A 21,174-nucleotide genomic window follows, 5' to 3' on the forward strand; every position below is an offset into this window, starting at 1 on the left:
TCATATCCATGTGTGTGTGTGTGTGTGTGTGTGTGCGTGTGTGTAAACAATCTGTAATTGTATGTGCACTTTAAAACAGATATAAGTGTAACAGATGTTTTCACACTCTCGGTTGTTTTGACTTTAATAGCTTCAGTTAAACCAGAAAGTGATTATATGTGCATGTAGTTGTGGTTATAAGCATATGTACCAGGGCAGAAGTGTACCCATCGCCCACCTCACACACATTAATGTGCCATTTCCTGCTAAAAAGAAATGCAGAACATGTTGTACTGTTGTGGGGAAGCGTCCTGTGGCGTGGCTTCAAATACAACAGAAAGCAGAGGTGTGGAAATTGCTGTAAATTTACCTTCTGTCTGAAAAGCAATGGTGAGATGTTCAGAGAAAAGAGGTGTTACTGATGAAGTGAAAGCAGAAGTGATAGTGGGAGGTGGCAACCAAATTTGAAACTCAGCTACTATCAGCACCACCTTCTCTGCTAGATCACACAGCGTGGATCTGGTCAGTCATAACAGAGTTTCTGTTCTGGTTTTAAACCACAGTTTCAGTGTCACACTTTTAACTTTGAATCTTGTCTGCATGTAGATTAGGCCTACCGCTGCAGTCTTATCTTGCTTTATAGCAACATTCAATTTTATTTCCTGTAATGTGTTAACCCTTGGAAGGATTGCCATGAAATTCTGAAGGCTTCAAAAATGTATAGTTATTATACGATGAACCCCACTGATTTTAATGAGACTTTTGACTTTTCCTATATAGCCTAGCGTCGCCATTAGGTTTACGTATGAGGTTAAATGTGTAAACAACTAAAAACGTTATAAAATAACGTAAAAAAAAAACAAACAAAAAATGTATAAAATGATAAAAATTAAAAAAAAAAAAAAAGTTATACATGACACAAGTTTCCGCCTCTAGCGGGGCATATAATAAATGCATCAGCAGCACTCTCTAAAGAATAACAACAACATCAACATGTCAGTTGTTACCGTCTCTGTTATATGGCCGCTGATCTCGTCCTCTGCTCCAGAATCTTATTGTTTTAAAAACATAAAAACATGCTCAGAACATGACACCTGTGCCACTCAAGATCACGACTTTCAGGCTTTCCATGTTACAAAGACGCTCAGAGGCGAGACCACTCTGTCCTCCTTTTCCAGGATTGAACGTTACATACAGAAAAGTGAGGCGGTATAATGGCGCGATATTGTAGAAGATGATACTATAGAAGAAGGTTTGGTACTTTTCTGCGTCTTTCTGCCTGTGGACAGGTATTTACAATGCAATAGCATCGTAACTGCACAAGATGCAGTCATGAAACGTTACAGATGTGTAGTTGTGATCACAATTAAGGCTTAGTCCAAAGACAGGTGTGGTCCAAGCAAGGGAGCTGGAAGTAGTGGATGGAAAGGGACCATTAGCTCCCCCACTTTACGCCTCTTTTACTTGTTTTAAGTTCTGGATCGTTGAATCTCGGATAGTGTAATCTTATTGCAAAATAGTTTCTATTTTTTCTGTTCATGCTGTGAATAAAGCCCTAATGACTTAATTCACTGACTCAGTCACTGTAGCATACAGCCAGCGAGCCATGACAAAAGTACTTAGCTCAAGTAGAGATCAAGATAAAGATCTTAACATCTTTATGTGTTTATACAAAACCTTCAGTGGTTTGTTGTGGTGTAAATCAATATATCGCAGGTTCTGCATTTCTCAACTATCCACACTCAAACTCCCAAGGGGTATAACAACACACACACACACACACACAACAAACAAACACTCATCAGACAGGTTGAAGTGACCGCCAGCAACCTCTCCCAGTCGTCCCCCTCCCTGCAGCCTTGTGTCACAGCCTTTAATTAGCCCAGAAATCCAACCGTGTTCACTGTTGATCCCTTGTTACATTTCACAGGGATTACAGTCCTTTACGTAACTCATCACACCATCAAGCAATGCAAATTAGCTTACTGTAGGTTGTAGTGATACATGGCATTTATCTGTTCAGTATGCTGTGTAAACATATAACCTCTTCTCTTTTAAGCACTCATGATACTCCTTCATTCAAAGCCTCCTCATTTCTCCAGCTCCCAGCCCAACTAATGTCTGTAGGAGCTTTGTCAACACCTTCCTCCCAACCAGAGATTAAACCTTTTAGACCCCTGACTCTGTGACACTGACCACTGACTTCCTGTGGTTAACACGCATGTGTGGTTGTGGAGGATTAGTGTGAGCCTTTGGGTTAGACACCATGAAAGGACTTGCCTACTTTCTGTGCTGCAAATTTCTTTGAGCAACTTTCATGTCTTTTTATTTCTCATTTATACAAGAGCACTGCTGAGATTAAAGCCCGTAAAATACTAGTAAAAGTGTGGAGTGATGCCTCATTGCCTCTGGCCTCTCACTTCCGGACTCACGCTGTGAAGAGGAAATAGGACATGAGTTTTGAGTTAGATTGTCCCATTTCCACAAATCAATTACTCTATAGGCTCCTGTGGTGTCATTTTGAGCGTTGTGAAACTGTTCGAAGGGAACTCATGTTGTGCTGTTTCACTCACCAAACAGGATACCACTGTCTACGAAAAGGAAAAGGACATCATATCTGTGGTAGGTATTTCTATATTTTTGCCTCTTTACCAGCAGTAATTTCAATAATTTGTTGTTGATAGTAAATGGTGGTGTGTTTCATCCTCTAGTGCCGTCAGTTGGTGTTAGTTTGCGATGAGATCCTGAACTCCAGCCCTGAGACACTTCTTACTCACACTGCTCAGCTCGAGACTGTCGACCTGGTGCCTGTTTCACCTGGTGATCAGCTGGTAAAACCTTTTTTCTCTCAACAACTCTGACCATTTGTCCATATTAAATGTGGAACCAATGAAAAATATGTTTTATGCTAAATAGAAAATTGCAAATGTATCAATTATATTAACTGCTAACACTTTTACTGTATTTTAAATTTTAGCATACAGTTAATGTAACAAACGAAATGAGAAATTTAATATGCAGTATGTAAAGTCAACTTTCAGTGTCACCGAAACTTAGACCAGATTACGACCAAGACCAGATCATATCGAGACCAAGTCAAGGCCAACAGTAGACCAGTCCCACACAGTTACGATAAAATGTGGAACATGTAAAGCATATTCTTATATTAATTTGATATATCTATATACCCATAAAAACATCCACAGAAAAATTCCTTTTCATTCACATTTTATCGCCATACTGTGTTAATATGTGTATGTGTTTTTATGCATCAAGACAATTATGAGATTAATAAATAATAAAAATCAAGGTGAACTTTATTACCCCAAATAGGAAAATTTGGGTGGTGAATGTGCACAGAGACACAAAACAATCATAAAAACAGATATAAATACAGATATTCAATATGCAGTCCTGTCCTTCCTTTCTGATAATGAATTATTGTTTTACTATTATTATCTCTATATGCACCATTTACTATTCATAAAAGTAAATAATACAACTAGTCATATATTTCAGCAAGGAATTATTTTAAACTAAAAACACAACAAATTACTGTGGGCCACTGTGTGCTGATGCTAAATCTTCCTATAACAGAGAAATGAAAAAGTTTTAGAAACTGTCCGTTTTACTTTTGCTGACTTTTCACTATTTTTATTGTATTTAAACTCTTTCTAAAGACTTCTGCCCCTGTATTTTCCCGATCACCCCTGGATGGGTTTTTTGTGTTTGTTTCATCTCAGCAGCATCTCACCATCTCATTATCACCATAATTCAGAAATCCTCTCACCATGTTATTGCTTCACCTGTTTCTTGAAAATCACCTCTTCTTCTGTGTGTTTTGTTTTTTCTCTCACTCTCTTTGTCATTTTCAGTATTCGTTCTCTGCCTTCATCTCTGCCTGCAGTTTTCCATCATCATCTGGTTCCACTCATCACTTCTTTCATCTAACTCAAGGTTCTCCCTGTACCCGCTCCTATTCTCTTTATTCTCTCAAACCCTCTCTCACGTCAGCAAGTTTTTCATAAACAACTTTCTGTTCCTGCCTCTTTTCTCTTAATGCTGTAGCCTTCAGTTGGTACATCCAGTACAACAATTAGAGCTCTCTTCTTTGCTTGTTATCTACATAATCTAGTGTGCTTTTTTGGTTTATTTCCAAGTACACACATGTTCAATTTCCTCCCCTTTTTGTATTCAGCTCATTAAGTGAAAATCTCCCATGTTAGATGATAATAGCGGTCCAATTTCCTTGTGCTCGTTCGCTTGTTTGATTGGCCTTCTTAATCAACTCCAATGTTTTCTCTCAAAAGCAAATTTTCTAGCCTCACTTCATCACCTCTGATACTGAGGCATACATTTAGTTTGTGTCCGCTCATAATTGTCTCTGGGTGGCTTCAGGTGGGTTAAAGAAGTGGGTTTTTGCTAAACTATTTAGGATAATTTTTCACAATTTCTCTACAAGACCGGAATAATTTTAACAAATGTGCTCAACAACTAAGAACAAAACTTGATTATCCTCGTCTGACGGAGAGAAATGGATTGGAGCACATCAGAGATAATGAGGTCTGCCCTCTGATTGATTGAAAGTAATGAGAACTAAAGACAGAAAGAAAGAGAAGTGAGGGGCTGGAAGAATTATAATTCACTGAATGTACAAAATGTGCTCCATTCATAATGTGGATCTAAGAGTAAAAGCCCTTTCGTCCTCTTTCATTTTCATCAGATTTAAAGTTGTTCCAGTCAAATGAGAAGGTGGAGATCAAAGGGAGACATGAAAAATCATTTTAAGGCTTTGACACAAATCAGCTGTGGTCTGAATCACAAAGATGTCAATAATGATTTGTACATGCAGTGTTAGGACATGACTTACAAAATAGAAACTCCAGCCAATATCCGTATGCATTGCTGTTAAATGTTTGCAGTTAAATGCAGAGGAAGTGGTGGTTTTTATGTTTCCAGGATAGAAAGCCTTGTGTTTGGAGAAAACCAGCTGACAGTCAGCTTAGGTGAAATGATTTTGAAATGATGTGGTTGTAAAGTTATTTCTAGGCAGCTGCACTGCCAAAGCCCTGCAGATTTTCTTCAAAGATGTCATCAAAATCCATAAAGAGTATCAATAACATTGTTGTACTTTACTATAACCCCCAATTAACATTAATAAGCACTAAATAAACATTTAATGAATAGTTTATGATAGACTATAATGTAGTTGTAAGCAGTTATAAGGACATTTTTAAATGCTTATAAATGTAGAGTATTTGTCAACAATTATAATTTCTTCCATGTTTCAAATTATAACAATTATATTTAAACCACATTTTCATTCAGTATCTGTGTATACACCAGCTTCTATTTATATCTGCTTACAACTACATTATAATAATTTTAAAACATCTATTAAACATGTATATTTTGCCTGTAAAGATTAGATATAAGAGGTTAAAGTAATGTGTTAGCACTTTAATGTGCATTGTTTATTGGGTTATTGGTTGTTATTTATAAGTTACATACTGTATGTTAATGGCATTTTGACTGGAGTGAAGGCGAACATTTAACATCAGACTCAGCCTTTTTTTTTTTTTTTTTTTTTGGATATCTTACAAAGATAAAAACAAAACATTTATTTTTGGACCCGACAAAATTTTGAAAGTAATTTTTTTGGGGAAAAGCGCTACTTATATTCTGCATCTTTCTAAAAGCTCTGTGGATGCATTATTTTTTAGAAATGATCCGTTTACATAAAAGTGTTATCAATAAGACCTTTAGTTTTTATCGCTTTTGAAATGCTTTGATACAGTAATGCATCATAGCTAATGCCAGTAAAGCCAAGAAAACCTGGATATTTTCTTCATATAGGTTAACAGATTAATCTTTAAAGTTATTATTGATAAAAAGAAATGTTTTCTCAGGCTCTGCTCTTTTCAGTTCAAAGTTTAAATCCATTCATGTTTATGCGTCCATGTGATACATATTGATCCTGTGATGTGGGCGTTTTGGGGTGTGATTTGTTGGTTCTCCCCACGCCAATTATGACTCAAAAAAGATCAGTCAAAGCCGGCTGAGGGTAATTACACTCTGAACAATCAATACATCTGGAGACAGACATCAATATCTCCACAGACTCCATCAGTGATGACAGTATCAAGATAGAGCAGTGTTTATGTGTCCATTATAGTGACTCATTTTGACTCAGTGAAAAATTGACACTCTGTATTGCAAAGTTGCTAAAATATGCAGGTTTGTCACTCTGAAATGTATCTTTCTTTTTCTCTTAGGGGATTGAGATAACATCCACTGGTTCCAGTAACCACTACGTGACCGGGACTGTTGCTGAGGTCAGGCTCTTTGATTTACTTTCACTGTTGACTCAACCCACACAGGGTTAATAACCATCTCAGTGCTCTTAACCAATCCTCTGAAGAGCAGTTGACTCAAACTTCTGCTCCTCTTGAACTCCAGACCAAAAGGTTAACTTCAACTACAGTTTGTCTCCTTGCAGAGAGCTGGGTGAAAAACCGCTTACATTCAAAAGAGTCTCACATTGTTTTATATCTGAACCGATTCTGTTTGTGCCGGCATGTGGGAGTCTAACAGGTTACAAGCTGTGACTCAGGTCTGTCTCATAATATCTGCAGGAGATAACACTAACATAGCTTGTTTTCGCTTCTCGTATTGGAAGGTTTTGATCTGTTGTTGCGCTTGTCTGTCTGGATTACTCATGAAAAAAAGGAACTAAAAGTATATTTTCAGTTAAATCTAAACTAAAGAAGAATTATCAATTTGAATTTTCTTGACCTTTTTCCAAAAAGACAATAGTCCTGTTTACACAGAGATCGTGCTATAGGGCCGCTACGAAGTCCTTTGTTACGCAGCCTTTGCAGTTTTACCCAGATCCAAAGCATCATGCCGCTCCAGGTTGGGATTTTATACAGCAAGCTGGCATCGTGGAAGAAAAAAAAAAATATGATGGCCATGACATGTAACAAAACAGTTACTGCCACTAGTATGACGTGTAACACTGGCAGCGCATTATAAACAATAACAATGGCATAACATGGCAGTAACTATCACTTACTGTGGCTGTGATATGGCAGATGATCTCGGCCTCTGCAGGGAGGTACAAGTAGCTCCCAAATCTCATTGTTTTCCCAATTTGCGGATATTTTTGGCTGCTGTTCTTTTAGCTGTTAACTGCTACCATCTACTTTTTAAATCTCCCGCTTTGGGTCGCACACGCAAGACGTCGTCAAAATATCATAACTGTGCCGCCCATGATGCAGTCCTGCCGGCTTTCCATTTACATAGTTTTCATTCTGGTGCTTTTTCTACCTACGATGGTGGCTTAAAGGCGAGGCCACTCTGTGCCCCCATTCTGCAATTGTACCTTTTATACATAATAGCAATGCGACTGCCTGTAATTTCTGCCTTGAACAGGCATTCTGAAGGGAGATATTAACTCTCTTCTATGTTTGTGACAATAAAATGTCAGTTAGCGGTTGTTTTCAAGTCAGTATACAGTTAATTCTGCTCTGCACACTCAAAATATAACATTTTAATTGGCATTCATTTTTTATGAAAGCATGAGCCCCGAACGAGGCAGAAATCCCCTTGGAAGTACTTTTGTGTGACACATTATTTTTAGCTGCTGGCTTATCTTTCTTTGCCTCACTGCTTTGAAACTGAGACCAATCTGAGCCCTTCTGCTGCAAAAATATTTTGCATTTATAAATATCTACTTGAGGCTGATTGGACCTAATGTTGCTGACTGCAAACTGCCTGTAAACAAAGCAACATCTTGCGGTACATGTCACATCACAGCCTATTATATCAGCTTTATCTATAATTTGGAGATAAATTGTGCAATAGTCCACTTTTTTCATGGGTTTAAAAGCAGTGTCAAACAGACTCTCTCTCTGAATAATTAACACTTACAGAAGCTGGTTGTTAAGATGGATTTGAAAACAACTCAAGGAAATTTGCCATAGAGAAAGCACAGATACATGATTTTGTGAGAAAGCCAAAGATCAGTTGGATAAAGAGCTTGTAACATAAACTCTGGAGCAATGGAAAGACGGAAGAGTATTTGTCAGCCAGAATAAGGAGGGTTTGTAAAATGAGTGCAAGGGCAGCTCTCCTGTGGGACAGAAAGATGGAAATGTTATTTTTCCATGATGTCAACAGCAAAGTACCCTCGACTCCCCTGCTACTGCATTTACATTAATACGGCCGGCTGCTAAGAAGAGACGTGACCACCGGCCACAAACACACAGAACAGCCTGCATGCATCTTTGTGCAGCCTCACACAGAAAAAGTATCCATGTAATTAGGATATCAACGTGGGTGCCGTAATGTTTCATATGTAATGCGCAACGTGTCAACCGAATGTGTCACAAAGTCATTGTTCCATTTCAAATAATCACCTTTGGGTTTTCCTCAGGACAACATTAGGGGTGGGCGATGTGACAATACTGCAATACTGCAAGACAATATGAATTTTACAGGTTTTGTCACACGATGGTAGCTATTCCTTTGTGGTTGTATTAAAAAGATTTCAGATGATTTCTCTTGATTTAACATGCATTTGATTCACCAGATAAACCACAAATAGCCATTTCTGTCTGTTGTTTCCATTTATTTTCACCACATACAGTTTTTAAGTCTATTTTCCAGAAAATATACTTTTTTGAGATGCAAATATTGATGTTTATTTAACACATAGAGGAATGTATTTTAGGGTCTTCATTTGTTTCTAGCTTCTATTACAACATTGTAAAAGTTATTATTGACTGCCAGATCATAGAAATAACTGTAAGGATTATTGTTCAGCTTTGTGAATGTTCTGTATCAAGTTTCTGCGGTCATAAGTCACAAATAACCAAATGATAATAATATATGTCTATATTGCACACATACACTGTAAAATCTGACAAGTTAGTCTTACTTAAAAAAATTGAGGGAAATAATTGCCATAAAAAATATAAGTTAGTCTGACTGGACTATCTGCAAGATATTAAAAAGAAAAATTAATCTGATTGACAGAGAGGTGTGGCACTGTTTACTCACAAAAAGTTGGTAAACTTCTCTCCAAGGCGTAGTAACTTTTATGTATTTAGTGTCTGGACTGAGTGTCTGGTATTTAGTGTCTGGACTGAGTCAGGATTTCTGCAAGTTCTGTTTTGTATATATTTAGTAAATAAAACTAAATCCCTAAATATTGTCAGATTTTGTAGTATATGTAACAGGGGTTGAAAAGTAAGCCCTTATACAAAAAAAAACAACTCCCCCTACATCCACAAAACATCAAAATGTTCAGTACAAATTAAGAGTATTATTTGTCCCTAAAAGTAAAAGGAAATACCAAAAGTTGCACTGAACTATATTTAGCTGGGATGATTTATCATGAGCTCTTATTTGTGTTGTTTATCTCTCCTGCTGCAGCCTTCAACTGATGCCTATTTGAAGATTTTGGCCGGTGATGAAGTGATTCAAGTCAATGACCAGATAGTGGTGAGTGTTACAATATATATAGTATTTGTACACAAGTCTGCATGTATATTGAATGTCCACTGCTCCATTGTACTGTGTATGCGTGGTCGTCTCAGTCCAAGGCTTTGTCTTAGCTCAGTGGCTGCGACAAACCCGTGTACTGTTCCTGCAAAGTGTTTCCGTGTCTGAAGCAATGACCTTCAAAGTGGAATAATTGTGTTTTGCTGCGTCAGGTGGGCTGGAGCAGAGCTAACCTCGTGAAGAAGCTGCGGGAAAACCCCAACGGAGTGACTCTGGTCCTGAAGAAGATTCCTGGGTCGGTGCGACGCAGGAGCCAGTACCAGCTGTCCTCCACACAGGTCGGGGATCATTACAATTCCTCCTCCACTCACCTCATCACTCCATCTTCTTCTCAAAGTAGCAAATTAGTAGTGTGAATATATTGTGATTTATGAAGAAAAATGTTTTCAGTTGCCCTTCTTGCCAGGAAATTTGTAATGCTCATATTAATTGTACCTAGAGGGTGATGATCATAATGATGCTTGTTAAATTCCCCTTGACTAACACTTTGGTTCATGATGAAGTGTCTTAAGGGGACTATTATGCGTTTCCTTTTTTTAGGTCATATCTTAAATGTTATAATGTTGGATGTTCATGTTAAATGTGGCCAGTGTTTTCAGATAATGAGGTAAAGGTGTCTAAAAGTTATTCCTGTGAGCAAAAACCTCAGGCTTCATACCATTCTGAATATTACAATAAAGTCATAATAAACTTTATCTACATAGCACTGCTTAAAACACAGTGACTTTACAATAAAACCAAACACAGGGAGAATCCAACAAACTAAACTGACATACAATGTCACCAAAATAAAAGACAAAATACAATAAAAGATTTAAAACTAAATTCAAGATAATAAATAAGAATTAAAACCAGTAAGATAGCAATAAAAATAGACAGGCAGCTCAGATAAAATCAGGGTATGGTTTCCGATAAAAGTACGTTTTACGGGACTAGACTTTAATGAAAAACTGTTTCTTTTTTTCGAGACAAGCAGATGTCAGCCCTTGACAGATTTCTTTAAATCATTATATCTTATTTCAGATCATTTTCCTGCTAAAACATGTCTGGTTGCGAATAATTTGGTTTAGGTGCTTTTATTGCTGTTTTTTTCACTTTAGAAAGCGTCACTATATTCTGTTACAGTCATTTCTCAGCTGCAGTTAAAGTGCAGAGACACAGAGAGTGCAGATGGGGAAGCCCCGGACATACGGACCAATCAGAGCTGGCTGGGCTTTTTCAGGAGCGGGGCTTAAAAAAACGGGCACCAAAACGTCTCAGACAGAGGGTGAATATAGGTGTTCCAAGCACAAACAGTATGAGGAAATAAAGTGTCTTTTAAACATGAAAGCATGTAAATATGCTCAAGTAGAAACCAAAAATACAAGTATGAACCTGAAAATTAGCATAAATAGGTCTCCTTTAAAAACTAAATGTTACATGAATACTACTATAGATGTTTCTGGTTCCACCAGGAAACTCTGCACAGAAGTAACATGCTGATTGCCCTGTTCACAAAAAGATTAATCTTTTTCAGTTTGGACACTCAATTAGCAGTTTTTCTTGGAAAATGATAATTTTGCACACACAATATCTAAAAATGCTGCTTTAAAAAAAGCAGAATTTCCAGAAGCACCATCCAAAACTTACTTTAATATCTTGATATTTCATGACCAGTATCCATAATTACATTTGCTGTCTCATCTAAGCATCTTTACCATCAGCCACATTTTGACAGAGTATTCAGAAAAACTGTGTGTTAATTTCATTCTTCTTGTCACTCATACTTTGCCTGAGACGCTTGTGGGCTTGAAAACTTCATTTGGAAATCGTGTAATCGTTTGTGAAGCCATTAGAAGAAACCCCAAGCCAACAGCGTTATTGTTTCACACAATTTTCATTTCCTACCACTTAGTTTCCGTTTAGGATAATGACACCCAGAGGTGAAACATGAAATCATCCTTCACAAACCGGATTGTTTACACGGTTTGTGTCAGGGGAACCTGAAGCATCCCTGTCACGAGAATCCTGTCTGCCATTTCCGTTTCACATCTCTCGGGATCCGTTTCCATGAAAACTTACTCTCAGTAGTCTCTATGGCGACTGTTGTACACACTGAATTACATACTGAATCTCAGCACACACACACACACACTGTGCATTTCACACACCGCCTTGTGACTATTGGCATGTTATCTCAGATCTGGCTGCCGCCGTAGGGTGAGAAAACACACATAAGGAGATGTGAATCAGCTGTGTTTTTCAGCTCTGTATTGATCTCACTAAATGCCCGAGACTTTCACAGACTCTGTGTGTGTGTGTGTGTGTGTGTGTGTGTGTGTGTGTTTGCTGTCTCATTTCCCAAAGCACAGAGTGAGCGCATGAAGACCTGAGGAGAAATCTGCTATCACAGTTCACATGACACCCGTCTCCTTACCCCGCTGTTAACCCATAAATACACACACAGTTTAGTCTGCAATCTCACATACTTTTATTTGTGCTGGTTTCTTTTCAGAAGGAGGAAGAGGAGAAAGAAGAGAGGTCAGAGGAGGACGAGGAGGAAGACGAAGAGAATCCGAGACACTCCATATTTGAGAGAGTAGCAGCTTCTGTCAGGTCCCTGTCTTTTAGGTGAGAGCATAAATTAGCTTTTACTCTTTCAATTTGCTTTTTATCTTAATATTTCTGGCTGTGTTTGGTCAATTGGGGGCAATACAGGAATTTAATTTGTAGAGCGAAATGATTCATACCGCCAAAAACATTAATGTACCATACTCAAAAATACAAAGATTTTTCTAAATAAATCTGTTAATATTGAATAAATAATCAATAATAATCAAGTTTTGTTGTGCTGCGTTCAGATGCCTTTCACAAGCATTTGAACCTTTGGAACCGAAGAAAATTGGTTTGATTTGTTTCAAAAACATGTGAACTTGATGTTTGTGTCACTATCATAAGACATCTCTGATGTCTTTACCATGAATTATTTTTAGCACTTTCTTAATCCTCTTTTCTTGATCACTTTTGTTATTTACTTTTTTTGTCTTTTGGGCCATTTCTTATTAAGTTGCTCATTACCTTCTTTCTTGTTTTTGAAAGAAACAAGTCAGTTTGCTCAGGTTTTAAAGGGTTAAAGTAACATTGAGGAAATAATGAGAACAACATTAAATGTTAATAGAATTTTATATGTTAGAGGAAAACTTCAACAGGGTTCCTTTGATCATAAAACACCATACATGACAAGAATATGCAAACTAAAAAGCGAATGAAAGAATTTCTCAGAAGCAAATCACCTATCTTGGTCCTCCCACATAACAAATAAAAGACGTTGCTTAGAAATGTAATAACTCTACATATCAGAGCAGGTTGGACATCAGTTTGTTTCACTAAACTACCAAGGATTTACTCAACAGGCCTGAACCTCCCACGAACCCTTTTGACCTCGTTATTCTGCCAAGACCTGGTAGGTTTACGATGAGGTCATACTGCAAATGCCATAAATTCCACCAAACACACCCACAACCCCCGGCTGACTGGAAATGAGAGAATAGGAAGAGATGAGCAGTAAGATGAATAGATGAGGGAGTTTTGGAGAGATGGAGAAAGACACAAACAAGGGGGGAAAAAAGGAAAAAATGGGAGAAGGGAGGAAAAAGAGTGATGGAGAGGAAAGAGGAGACGGTGAGAGCTGATGGAGAGCAGGCGTGCTCAGATAAATGGAGGGAGTGGGTGTGGATGGTGCATTAAGGTTGTAAATAATCCTGTCACATCCTGATAAACTACAAGTCCAGTCTTAAGAAAGAAAAACAAGTAGGAAGTTTACTGGCAAACAGATTGGAGTCATATTTCACCTTGCTAAAAGAAAACACAGGTCAATTCTGATGTCTCATCTCGTACCGGTACGACTGTATTTCAAATCTCAGACATGATAGCCTTTCTATGTTGTTTTTGCTATTTCAGGAAAGCCATCCACGGGCCAGAGGTACAGCAGCAGCCTATGGGACAGGAGGAATCAGAGCTGTCCTCTGACAGGGAGCGGGAGGGGAGTCTGACTCTCACTTCATACCAAAGCCAAGAGGGGAGGCTGTCACCGAGACTTTCAGCCTCAGGTGAGAAAAACAGAAGGAGCTGGGGTTTAAAGCAAGACCGCATCTTGTTTCAGTTGTTGAGGCTGGATTTTGGATGGAACATAAAGCAGAGAGGGGTTTGCAGAGACAGAGGCTCTTTGTTAAAGAGAAATTAAAGAATAAATACCACTTAAGGAACACTTCACCTCCTAAATGACCATTTGTATAACAAATCCTAACCCAGAGCTGCTCAGGGTTCCCACAAGTTTCCATTAAACCTCAAATTGCACAAAAAAAGTTTTTAAGCTCGCATGATTTGGCAATTCGAAAAAGCTATATTTTGCAAAAATGCAACGGAAACACTTTTTTTCGCTTTTATAGGTCACATGATGCTATGACTATGCGCTTGTCGGCCGAAAACAGCAAAGCAGGCGCTACAAGAGATGTTACTGCATCACATGACTCTCAAAAGTTGAGAGGATCATCCAGAAGTTTTGCATCTCTCAATTCCCTTGCGAAATTGTGGACTATCACCTCCCAGAATTCACTCATACGTGGCCACTCCCATGTATAAGGGGCTTGCCTTTCCATTATCCATCCATCCATCGCCATGTTTCTTTCTAATGTTATTGCGAGAGGAGAAGTTGCATAACATCACTCACAATGTTTCATGGACATTTTGAAAATATTGTAAATTTTGCACAAATCTGTAACGGAAACCCGCCTACTGTCATGAAATTCTTGGAAAAGTTTTGAAATTAGAAAAACAATGATCAATTAGGGGATGAGGTATTCCTTTAAGTTGTACAAATAAATCAGAAAATGTAAAATAATGTAAAGAAGGACATTTTTAATTGTCTGTCAGTAGCTCATGTATTTAAGGAATTCAAGGAATGTTTTAGTCTTGGATTGTGCACCTGATTGTCTTCTTAAATCACTTTTTTATCCAAATGAAAAGAGCAGAATTTTGAGGATTGTTGTAGGTGATGTTGGTTTGCATTTTGCGGTGACATTAAAAGGATTTAAAACTGTAATATCACATAGATGAGACGACAGCAAGTCCCAAAATTCTCTTTTAATGGGAAGGCAGTCAGAGTAATTGTTAGTGTGGCAGATTCATTAGCACTTGTACTTTGCACACATGAGTTTGTCGCCTGGATACGGTGAAGTCTACTGTATGAACGAGTGTTCAATGTAAATCATTTACTGCTGACACAGATTACGTGTTAATTATGATGCTGAGTTTAATAGTTGCATTTGTTCATACATTTACATGTGTTTTTCAGGAGAGTTTGAGAGTTTGGACAGTTTGAGGCTCTCCCCGGGAATAAGACGAGACCGCTCTCGTTCACCCAGAAGTCCCTCTCCCTCCGTGGGATTCGGTTCGTTCAGAAGTCCTTCACCTCTACCGGCGATCAATCAGGAAAGAGCCAGCGTAAGTTCCTGCCCTGAAATGGTGGGACACACGGTGAGAGATACCAAATTTTGCTACCAGACATTTTAAAACATTTTGAACCACACTTTTGATGTTTCAATTTGAATGAAACACAGAATGAACTCGGTCGGCTTCTCTTTTCAGGGCAACAAGGAGACAAAGAAGAGTTCTTCAAAAGGTAACAGTTTATGCTGTAATCCTACAGTACATGAATGTGAGCAAAATACTCCACTACAAAGCTTTGGTCAAGACCATCCTATGCAAGTCTATAATATATGGAATTAATAGGGTCCTTGGTGGTCCCGGCCAGTTTAAGATTAAGACGAAAGTGAATCAAGCCCTATTTTAAGATCAGAATAGGGAATAAACATGTCCATTATTTAAAGAAAATGTCTTTTTGGTTTCACCCTTCCAGGCATGACGACAGCTCAGAGTCGACGCCGTGTGTCCTGTCGCGAGCTGGGTCGACCAGACTGCGACGGCTGGCTGTGGAAGAAGAGGAAGGAGAACATCTTCATGGCCCAGAAGTGGCAGCGCTTCTGGTTCATCCTCAAGGGACCTTCCCTTTACTGGTACACCAGCCAACAGGTGGGAATAAAACTTCATCGATTTGTGGTGTTTTTGTTGTATTATGGTTTAGTAGAAAGTAGAAAAAATTAACATATAGATTTGGCTTCTTTACTCGATGTTAAAGCATTTAGATATTACCCCCTTATGTCTCTGTTTCATGTGGGACACAAGTCATATGAGATGTGCAATGACTGTATTTTACTCAAATTTAAGATTGGTCTTAAATTTTATTCAGAATGGGAAAAAAAATCTTAAAAAGTCTTAAATGTAACTTGCCTGAAGCTGTTGGAATCCTGATAATTCTCAATTGGAAAAGAGGCAGAAAAAAGGCACAGAAAAAAAATCACCTAGAATCACCAAGATGTTTGCGCTGATCTTGTATTATCACAAGACCTATATTTCGCTAAATGTGGTTGGTAATTTGCATTGAAATTTTTACTTGACAAATTACGATCATGATATATGTGCACAGGATTAAGATCAGACAACCTCTGCAATTATTACAAATTACAAGAGGTTGCCAGTCAGTAGTAGTCTTGTGTAAATAGGGCTTTAGTCTTATGTATAACTTGATAAATTGTATGTTTATATATGTTTTTTCTGCAGGATGAGAAGGCAGAGGGTCTTGTCAATATAGCCAGCTATGACATAGAGAGTGCTGGAGAGCACAAGAGAAAATAGTGAGTATGAACTCAATGATGGATGCTATTAACATGCTTATAATCCAGGAATATTCAAAAATTTATCAATAGTCTGAAAGACAGAGTACTTTAATCACAACAAATCTCAATCTTTTAGGTGCCAAAGGGTAGTTTGAAACAGAAACTTTACTGTTCCCCTCAACACTGGATGCTCTGTTTTGGCTTTATGCAACATGGCCTATGTAATGAACGTGATGCAGGAATAAAACCTTAATTTTCTCTATTTTCAAACTTTCAAAGAAAAAATGCTTGTTGTATCTGAATTTTTGGAATCTGATCTTTTCTGGTTGGAGACGGGGACTGAGAATTTCCTCACTGTGTGTATTTGTGTGCACGTCGGCATGACTTATGCGTTTTAATATCTCAATGAGGAGAATCATGTTTGTGCCTCCCTCTCTCTCCTTTCTCTCTATGTCTTCTCTCCCTACAAGCGTGTTTAAAATGTGCCACAAGCGATTTCAGAACTTCTTCTTTGCTGCCGACAACGTCAGTGACATGAGCAAGTAAGTTGGATCGATTACAACTAAAGGAGCCTGTCCTCTTTCTTTCTTTTCCAGAACCTTAACAGATGAGCTGAAGCAGCTTAATTTGCAAGTTTAGCCTCCAGCAAACCATTTCTTGCATAAATGATCAGCTCTGAAATGCATCACTATCTAACGGTAGACAAGGTGCTTCTTCTACAAGACATAATGTCTTCATTCATTCTTTTTTGCTACCACTGAGCATGGTAGAGATGTTAAATCAGACTCTAACAGGTTCTGGTCTGCACTGCCCCCTACAGGTGGCTTTTGAGGATCCTTTTTGTTCAGTTTGAAGGAATAATCACTTAAGATTACTTGAAGTGAATTTGCTTTGTCTGTGTTGCTTGTTGTTTTCTTTCTGCAGGTGGATTAACTCTCTGATAACAGCCATACAGAAGCACAAGAAGTTTGACACAGGCGCAGATACTGAAGAAGGTGAGGAAATATTCTTCTTACAAAATGTCTTGCAATACTTTTGGTGCAAATATAATCAATTTTACTTGACTTGAAATTTAAAATTACTTAATTTGACCAACTGAGAATGCATAATGAGGTGTCCTGAGATAGCAAAAAGATGGGCAAGATGGTCTTGTTTCCATCTCTGAGTCCATTATGTCCAAAATTAAAACGCATCAATCACAGCATGGCTTTTTATAGGAGGAAAAAAATCATGTATTTATTTATGTATTTATTGATAAATTTATTGAATTTTCAATAATAAGGAAAAAATTCAATAAATGTAATGAAGACCAAAATATAATTTATTTTCAACTTCCCATCCTCCATCAACCTCTGGAACATAAAATAAAACACACAAGAAATAATAATTTTAAAATGTAAAATAAATAAATATAGTTCATAACAGTAAGAAAAACAGAATAATAAGATAATAATACAGAAAAAAAGTTGAGGGCAGTCATTTTTTTATTTTAATGGTTTATGAATCATGATAATTTCACCAGCCAGAGTTTACTTGCAAAACAGGACGTGCATAATTACTGTTGCTATGGTTGCCTACAGTGATTTTAGTCCTGCCAGCCAGTAAATAAATGACTATAAAAGTTAACTGTGCTACACCTAAATGTTTTGAATATACTGCAATGTGATAGTATAGTATAGTAGTAGTATTAAATAAATACCTGTGTTTACTGACAGAATGTTACAGTGAGACTGAATCAGAGAGCGAGATGTCGCCTTCACCTCGCAGGAGAAACAAGGTCGGTACAGTTACACGTGCATAAAAACATACAACATTTGCAGTACCATTCTTATTGTTGTGTGTCTCATTTTGGGCAGCAAAAAGTGCAGTCCCACACTCTGCCTCGCTCCAAGGGGAAGACGAAGGTGCCATTATCCAGTCCTGGGACAGGGGGCAGCAAAGGAACAGGTATGTGCTGTATGACTCCGTCTCTGCTCTTTTCTTATTTTCTCCCTTAATGAATGATTTCTTTAATCTATGACGTCCCTCTGATGGATGTTTTAATTTGAGTGCAAAATTCATTTTTTTTACAACATGCTGTTATCCTCCCAAATTGTTACCCTGTGGGTGTTTTGCCTGATCAACTGTCAACAAATGATGTTGTCAGCCAAATCCCTCTTTTCTATTTTCTATCTAATCCCATCATTTTTGTCTCTCCCTCTACTATTATTTTTCCTCTCTGTGTCTTCATCCCTGGTAGAAGGAGGACAAGTGGATGAAATGGGCATGATGTTAAACAACATAAAGGAAGGAGGGGTTTCTCTGACAGGCCAGGAGCAGCCGTTTACACACGACCACTTCAGGAAATCGTTCATTCGACGCAATAAGAACCCTGTCATCAATGAGAAGGCGCACACGCTGCGGGCCCTGCAGAGCACACTCAAGGTGAGCAGAGAAGTCAATGACATATTGACACGGGTTAAAATACTCTCACTCTACCGAAGTTGCTGATTTAAAGGGGCAGTTCACCTCAAAATCGAAAACACATTTTCCCTTTCACCTGTAGTGCAGTTCATTAATCTAGATTGTTTTGGTGCGAGTTGCCAAGTGTTGGAGATATCGGCCATAGGGTGTCTTCTCTTCAATATAATGGAACTAGATCGCTCTCAGCTTGTAGTGCTCAAAGTGCAAATACGTTTGAAAAACTCAAAATCACTGTCTCTTTCATGAAATCATGAATAATCCACATACTGTGTTGAGAGCAGTTGCATGTAGGAACTATTTTCTAGCTACCAATCTAAACCCGTCAACCGTGTCAGAGGCAGAAGGAAGTGTGCATCTATTTACAGTATGGGATCTTCTTATAGATCCCATACTGTAAAACAAAATCCTGAAGGGGACTGTCTAGTTCCATTATATTGGAGAGAAGGAAGACATCTCTATGGAAAATATCTCCAACACTGTCGAACTCACACCAAACAATCTAGACTGATAAATAGCACCACAGATAAGAGAAAAGGATGCATTTTTGATTTGAGGATGAACCGTCCTTTTAAGTAGTTAATCGACAACATTAATTCAGTATTTGCCAGTTAGAAATTAGTGTTACTTCCTTCCTTTTGACTGAAAGACAAGGAAGTAAGAATGAACTGATATCAAATAACAGTCTTGTACAGCCAGTTGCTCTCAGACAGTCAGAATCAAGTTTCAATCTCAAGTTTCACATTTGAATAAATATCTGTAAGGTGACTGAAGCCTGTTTCTCTCCACAGGCCAAAGAGGTGGAGCTGCTGCAGATCAACAAGCTCTTAGAGGACTCTGATATGACAGCTGTGAAGTATCGGCAGTGGAAGGAGCAAAATGAAGAACTAGTTCAAGAAATTGAGAGACTGGCCGCACTCAAGGCCTCCAAAGCAGCGGACGATGCTGCAGTGCAGGACACTCCCACTGAAGAGGTTGCCTTGGAAACTGTGGCTAAGGAAACAGCCACCTTAGAGACAGAAGGCGCGTACAGACTGAGCCTCAGCGACGGGGAGCAGCTAGTGGACGCAGGGCCGTCTGACGTTCTCCTGGAGATCCCACAGGGTTCTCCGAGCACCAGCCCAGTGTTAGAACTGTCTCTGGGATCGCTGCAGGATTCGATAAACAAGCAGCTGAGTGAAATGGTGGAGAGCGGAGAGCCTGCAGAGAACTACTTCTACATTTAAGACGCATCACTGCAAAATTGCTCTGTTTACTACAATCAGGCAAATGAGAGACATTTGTCATGCACTGTGTGTGTGGGAGAGAGAGGTGTGTGTTTCACTGTGTCCTCTGCTGACATTAGGATTAGTCAAAATTGCCATTAAATCAGCACTTTAATCAAGTGAAATGCATCAGTGCAGATTTAGATTCATTCACCAACACAACAAACACGACAGGTTTACAACAGAGACAAGAACAATTTGCCAAGTGTCTGAGTTCAGTGTGTATTTATGGGATTCTAAGGCCGTCTTGTTCTTCTAATGATAGAAAGTACAACTTTTCTTAGAATTCAATTTGTAATATAAGTCATGCCTCTTTTAATGAGATATGTAAATACAGTTTTACTATAAATACTGTATGTATTTGTTTATTGACATTACCTTAATAAAAGGTATACATTGGAAATATTTTGCACAGAAAATTTGCTTCAGAGACACGTTGTTGGTCAAGGTTTTTCCTTTGATTAGATTTTATCCCTCTTGGCCCTGTAGAGAACACTCTTTACCACATACGTATTTATAGACGTATGCATATGAACCCTATAGTGGAGCTGTATGACAGTTCTGGCTCTGCGTTACTTATTGCTCAAGGCTGCCATGAATGCATGGAGACAAGTGGAGACTCCCCCGAGTGCTGAGATTTCAGAGGTGGCTCTGCACATTTTCATTGTAATATTGATAGGCTCAATAAAAAAGGGAGCATGATGATCATTGAACTGTGTTGTGAAGTTCCTGTTGTGCTGAAAGATAAGGACAACTGAATGGGAAAGGACTGACTAACATTGATAAAGCAGATATTTAAAAAAAAATAAAATAAAAAAAATATTTATTTCTGCATTTTGTTTTTGAAGTTGGGTCTGAAAAGCTTGCCTTTATATGTATCTTTTGTGCATGAATGTGTGCAAGACTTTGCTTTGCATCTTGATTTCAGTGTGCGGCTCCTGCAAGGTGAACTTCACCGAATAGATAAAATGTAGAAATTGTTTTGTGAGTCTACTTGTCTTTTGACATCAGTCATGCTTGATATTTTCTAATCAGTCTGCAGTACAACAGTGCTGCAAGAGTCTGAACTATTAGTTGAAAACAATGTAATGTGTAATGTATGTTTTGCATGCTGCAACATACAGAGCATTCAGACTCAGACACTTTTGACTGATTTTTTTGCATCATAAGGTACGGAGTAATGCAGGAGA

At 38.2% G+C, this 21,174-nt stretch overlaps 1 protein-coding gene across 1 annotated transcript in view; it reads left to right on the plus strand.

Annotated features, from left to right (window-relative positions):
• Positions 1 to 20,697, plus strand: part of cnksr1 (connector enhancer of kinase suppressor of Ras 1) — a 32,781-nt gene extending 12,084 nt beyond the window's left edge. The window contains exons 5-21 of the mRNA XM_042500749.1: positions 2,560 to 2,601; positions 2,691 to 2,810; positions 6,255 to 6,314; positions 9,418 to 9,486; positions 9,699 to 9,824; positions 12,041 to 12,156; positions 13,486 to 13,634; positions 14,879 to 15,060; positions 15,172 to 15,205; positions 15,443 to 15,615; positions 16,204 to 16,277; positions 16,730 to 16,801; positions 17,184 to 17,254; positions 17,975 to 18,036; positions 18,116 to 18,206; positions 18,499 to 18,683; positions 19,511 to 20,697. Of these exons, the coding sequence (XP_042356683.1) occupies positions 2,560 to 2,601; positions 2,691 to 2,810; positions 6,255 to 6,314; positions 9,418 to 9,486; positions 9,699 to 9,824; positions 12,041 to 12,156; positions 13,486 to 13,634; positions 14,879 to 15,060; positions 15,172 to 15,205; positions 15,443 to 15,615; positions 16,204 to 16,277; positions 16,730 to 16,801; positions 17,184 to 17,254; positions 17,975 to 18,036; positions 18,116 to 18,206; positions 18,499 to 18,683; positions 19,511 to 19,945 (2,061 nt within the window). The 3' untranslated portion in view covers positions 19,946 to 20,697. The remainder of the gene's footprint in view (positions 1 to 2,559; positions 2,602 to 2,690; positions 2,811 to 6,254; positions 6,315 to 9,417; positions 9,487 to 9,698; positions 9,825 to 12,040; positions 12,157 to 13,485; positions 13,635 to 14,878; positions 15,061 to 15,171; positions 15,206 to 15,442; positions 15,616 to 16,203; positions 16,278 to 16,729; positions 16,802 to 17,183; positions 17,255 to 17,974; positions 18,037 to 18,115; positions 18,207 to 18,498; positions 18,684 to 19,510) is intronic.
• The last annotated feature ends 477 nt before the right edge of the window (positions 20,698 to 21,174 follow it).

This window comes from Plectropomus leopardus, chromosome 14 (assembly GCF_008729295.1).
Source record: "Plectropomus leopardus isolate mb chromosome 14, YSFRI_Pleo_2.0, whole genome shotgun sequence".
In the NCBI taxonomy this organism is placed as follows: Eukaryota; Metazoa; Chordata; class Actinopteri; order Perciformes; family Serranidae; genus Plectropomus; species Plectropomus leopardus.